The sequence below is a fragment of the Nicotiana attenuata genome, chromosome 1 (assembly GCF_001879085.1).
Source record: "Nicotiana attenuata strain UT chromosome 1, NIATTr2, whole genome shotgun sequence".
NCBI lineage: Eukaryota > Viridiplantae > Streptophyta > Magnoliopsida > Solanales > Solanaceae > Nicotiana > Nicotiana attenuata.
Genome location: NC_031989.1, coordinates 10,948,618 through 10,954,143, shown reverse-complemented (window position 1 = coordinate 10,954,143; position 5,526 = coordinate 10,948,618). Strand labels below are relative to the sequence as shown.

At 31.5% G+C, this 5,526-nt stretch overlaps 1 protein-coding gene across 1 annotated transcript in view; it reads left to right on the top strand.

Moving 5' to 3' along the window:
• LOC109238537 (O-glucosyltransferase rumi-like) overlaps nt 2,149-5,526 on the top strand; it is a 4,480-nt gene continuing 1,102 nt past the window's right edge. Inside the window, exons 1-4 of the mRNA XM_019405043.1 lie at nt 2,149-2,574; nt 3,414-3,955; nt 4,997-5,189; nt 5,440-5,504. Of these exons, the coding sequence (XP_019260588.1) occupies nt 2,401-2,574; nt 3,414-3,955; nt 4,997-5,189; nt 5,440-5,504 (974 nt within the window). The 5' untranslated portion in view covers nt 2,149-2,400. The remainder of the gene's footprint in view (nt 2,575-3,413; nt 3,956-4,996; nt 5,190-5,439; nt 5,505-5,526) is intronic.

Here is a 5,526-nt window from a genome sequence, read left to right as displayed (position 1 = left end):
AAATTTGTATTTCCTGTTATAAAAAAGATTCTCAACCGAAAAATACCCTAAAAAGATAGCAATCTTCAGAGAAATTATATAATTACATTGAATATAGTTAAAATACATAAAAATACGTTGAATACATGAAGTATAGCAGGTCATCTATAGTGCAAAAACATATGAATACATACTGCAGATACATTTGAATACATATATACATCTGAATACATAAATTATATTAATTAAAAAAATTATATGAATACATTCATGGAATATAGCGAGACAGTGAATACAATCAAATACATGGAATACAATGGGATATACTGAAATACAATTAAAAAATAATGAATACAATGAAATACATGGAAATACAACAAGATACATTGAAATACACTTTAAAAAAAAGGTAACAGGATCTTCAATTTGCTCAGCCCCAAACTCCGTCGTCTTTGTTCAAGAACAACCCTAATGTCGTCTCGTCGAGAGGGTCGCGATTCTGACTCGAAACGTCATTGTTCCCGTTATTGTGATACTATTCCGGCAATAAAAAGCAAAGTTATGAGAGAACAAACCTAATAGTAACTACTTGTAAATTCAATGGCAGCTTCTGTTTAGTGCCACTATTTTTCTTCCCCATTAACAACTTTTACCAAACCCATCAAGCATAAGCCTCCCCTCAATTACACACATTTTGCAGCTTCTCGTAATAAAATTTTGACGTCGCCATTTTGATGAGAACGAGAATCGGAGCCGAAGAGGGTTGACGACGGCAAAGGAGTTGGATACACTTTAATATAGTACTTTTTCGACGAGTTTATCTTCTATGGAGAAAGATTGGCGTTGAGAGAGAGAGAGGGTGGAGAAAAATCTGAAAGAATGAGAGAGAAAAATAATACAAAAAGTATTTTATGGCTTAAGGGTAGGAGGTAACCATAAATAGATATTTGGCTATAAAAATCAAAAGGTAGCTATGGAATATAATTTTTTAAAAGGGTATTTATTTAAAATAAATAAGGTATCAACCTTTGCTATAGGAGATAAATTTTTTTTTATAAAGCACTATCTTTTAGTGGTAATTAGCTATCTATAGATACCATTTGCTATATTACGGATTGTAGATACGTTTTCTGTTGTTATAAGATGTATTAAATGTATTTAAGCTACTGTATTCATGAATACAATAGCAAAAATAGGCGTGAATCAGGGAAGTCCAGCTAATCAGTTGTTGTATTCGAGTGTATTCGACTGTATTCATGGCGTGAAACATGGGATTACAACTGGACAGATTATTGTATTCGAATGTATTCGACTGTATTCACGGCGTGAAACAGGGGATTGCACTATTTTTAAACAGAAAGTGAATCAATTAACATAATAGACTCCTAATATAACTCAACAAACTCAATTATAACACACAAAATTTCTATTTCCAGTTATAAAAATGATTCTTAACCGAAAAATACCCCAAAAACATAGCAATCTTCAGAGAAATTATATAGTACATCTCAATACATAAATTATATTAATTAAAAAAAAATATATGAATACATTCATGGCATATAACGAGACAGTGAATACAATGAAATACATAAAAATTCCTTAATTATACTTTTTCTCTACCTAAGTCTCGATGGGCTACTTCGTCACTACTTGTGTTGAATGGTAATAAATATTTCGAAGGAATAATTTAAATGCACACACGAACTGGATCAGGCACCATTGTTATAAATTAAATTTGCACAAGAGTTACATACTTTTCCTTGAGAATAAGGTGCATAGCCAAGACTTAGACTGAGTCAGACTTGGACATGTACTTCTCAATCAAAATTTGTCCTATTAGCACCTCTAGCTAGCTAACACTTCAGTATTTTCTTTGAATTTTGGCGTGGAATTTTCTTTTCAAATTGAAGACTAACTTACATTAAACGGCAAAGAAATCAGAAAATTCCGGGTCTTAATTAAATGCGTGTTATTTAGTGTATTGTTCAACACTTGATTAAGAAGTTAGTTCCAGACTTCTGCATGATCAGTTTCAACTCAGAAACCCCATAACACATGTGACAACCAAGACTATTACTTAATTACTACTTTATTCTCATTAATTTTTCTTACAATTCCACACCTTCCTCCTTAAAACCATCAATTTGGTAAGTTACTTGTATTAATGCACAGTCAGTTCTTGTGAAAAAAATAGCTCTTTTCCTCCAACCACAACACCACCCTTCACCCAAAAAACATAAAAAGAGAACTAATTTCTATCGTATTCTATCTTATACTATATGATTTGCGAGAACTGATATTTTCTTGAATCTTTTTGGAGGAAAAGAAGCAGAAGAAAATCTTCAGGTCTCTTAAGTCTATTCTGATAAGTAATAAGTAGGTGTTTATAGCAATATATATATATATATAGTCGAAATCATGAAAGTGAGGAATGAGAAATTGATGAATGATTTCTGGCTAAGGCCAGGTTTCCAAAAGAATTCAGTGGTGGGAGCCAAATGGAAATATCTGAAAAAGAAAGCTATATCATTGCTGCTTTTCTTCTTTCTACTTGCAGTTTCTATCTCGTCCTTGGCTGGATGGTTTGATCTTGTAAGTCAATGTGAACAACGCTCACTCTCCTTTATATATTTACCTCTACAATTTCACTGTATATATGCTCTTGTTTGTATATTTACCTTAATGTCATTTTAATGCGTATATGTAACTGGCATTAAAAGACATGTAATCAAATAGCTCAGTCAACTATGCTTGTAATTTTTTTAAAAATAAATTCGCTGCTCCTCTATTTAGTATATGTATTTGATATTCATCAAGGACTTGGTTTATTATTAATACAAAGTGTGATATTTATACAAGTACAATTATACTTGAGTTGGGATGTGATATGCATGGGATATCCTTACAATAAGGGACGACAACAGTGTATACAAATAAATCAAATATTACTAAATAAGTTAGATATGCTAGGTTTGTACATCCTTATTACTAGTCTAGATCTATCCTATCACTCAACTCATATTTCTTTATTTTATTTCTTTTATTTTAAATGATGGTTAAAAATAAAATCAACGCATTTAGAAATTACACTGAAAAAAAAACTGGTACTACAATATTTGAAAATTGCCATCAAAGAAAAAAATTGACTTTTCATATATACGTAGTTAGAAAATATAAAAATTGATATAAGGTGCATTATCTTTTGTTGGAATGAACCTTGGTTTCATGAATTTCATCAGTACCATTTTTTTCTTCTAATTTGAAGCTCTATGCATATATGGTACAATTTGTTTATGAAAATAAATGCATGGCAGTTCTTTTTATTTCTGTTTTTTGATGCTTCTTAATCAATACTCCTTAAATAAATTAAAAGCTGATCGATTTAATTTCCACTGAGTTTGGTTAATTATGATTTCTTTAAATGTATACAGGCAAAATATACTGGTCATTCCTATCAAAAAGCAGAAGGCCCAATAATTCAACCCCAAATTCTTGAATTCCCTTTGGATTGTGGTGCATGGAATCAGTCCAATACATGTCCAAGAAACTATCCTAAATCCTATAAACCCTTAAACCCTAATAGCTCAACGTGTCCTGAGTATTTTAGATGGATTTACGAAGATTTAAAGCCTTGGAAAGAGACAGGAATTACTAGGGAAATGGTGGAGAAAGCCAAAAGGCATGCACATTTCAGATTAATTATATTGGATGGAAATATTTATGTTGAGAAATACAATACAAAGAGATTTATTCAGACTAGACATTTGTACACAATGTATGGGATTATACAACTCCTAAGGTGGTATCCTGGAAAATTGCCTAATTTGGAGATCATGTTTGACACCGATGACCGGCCGGTTATCCGATCAAAGGACTACCGGCAACCTAACTCCGGTCCTCCGCCGTTGTTTCGCTACTGTTCAGATTGGCATAGTTTGGATATTGTCTTCCCAGATTGGTCATTTTGGGGCTGGTAACCTTCGTTTACTCTCAACTATTTTGCTACCGATCCTTTTTATTTTCTGTAGTCTAAAGTTTTGACACACCCATTAAGCAAGTTAATTGAAATCTCATTAATTATAAGGTTTATTTGACTAAATTACCGTTATATCTTACTTAAATGAGTAACTACTGAATATGGTGCCTTGACTGCCTTCTTGGAGTAGTAAGGTTGGAATTAGAAAAAGATTAATGCATTTTTTGTTTTCTAAAATAACATTTTTTTTTGGCTAAAGAGACTGAGTACTTTTGTTCCAAACTATTCCTTTCCTCCAAGTTTACTTGTCCATTATTGACCTGACACATTCTAGAAAACAACAAAAAACATGATAATTTTACTATCTCATCCCTATAATTATATATTGGAAAATGAATTCGAAATAAATAGTACAGTCAGACATCTATATAATATCATCTATATTATAATTCACGATAAAAGCCAAGCTTTTTCGCAATCAAATTTCATATTATGTTATAATATATGTTCTCTATACCAGCACTTCGCTATAACATCCAAAAATATTCGGAACAAAATAGAGAAGTTTGACTGTATATAATAAGAAGTGTAAAATGGTAAAATATCTATTATTTTTTCAAGTTGAACAAGTAAAAGTGAAAATTTACTTTTAGTGTCGAAGGGAGTATAACCTTGTAGGAAAGGCCAATTCTACATAACCCAATACCCCGATTTCATGAAATCGTTATGTTCTTGTTTGAGAAACAATACATAATTAGTGTTGTCATTGACGTAAATATTGAATTATTGGTTGAAGTCTTCCAATTAATTACGACTTTGATCATGCATGTGGCATAAGTAATATTTTATTATATTTTTGCCTAACCTAGGCAAGGCTTTTGCACAAAGATTTTTTGAGTATAAAACTGATACAAGAAAATATTGACTTTTATGCGCTACGTGTATTCCTGTCAAGGAAAATTCAGTTTCGACGCTACTAATTGCAAATTGGACACGAAGACTTTAAACATGATTATTTTTGCTTATTAAATTTTATAGGGCAGAGACAAATATAAAGCCATGGAGAAGTGTGATTAAGGACATAAAACAAGGTAACGAAATAACCAAATGGAAGGATAGAGTACCCTTTGCTTATTGGAAGGGAAATCCCCATGTTTCTCCCATCAGAAAAGATCTAATCAAGTGTAATGTTACTGACAAACAGAATTTTAATACTCTCTTATACGTCCAGGTTTGTACTGCCATTATTTTCTTCATATTTAAATTATGATAAATTTTTTATTTTCCCTCTTTCTTTTTTGTTTTTATATAACTGGAAAGTAAAAGGTCTTATCTAAAATCAGCTTAGTTACAATTGATTACAATCCATAATAATGTTTTCCTTTTTTTTTTCCCCAAGAAACTGTATTTTCATTAGTTGAATACTGATAGCTAGACCATAGTACGTAATATAATTTATTGTTTAATGACAAAATCTTCAGGACTGGAATGATCAATCCAAAAAGGGGTTCAAGGAATCAAATATAGGAAATCAGTGCACCCATAGGTATAGCCAAAGTCCCCCCCCC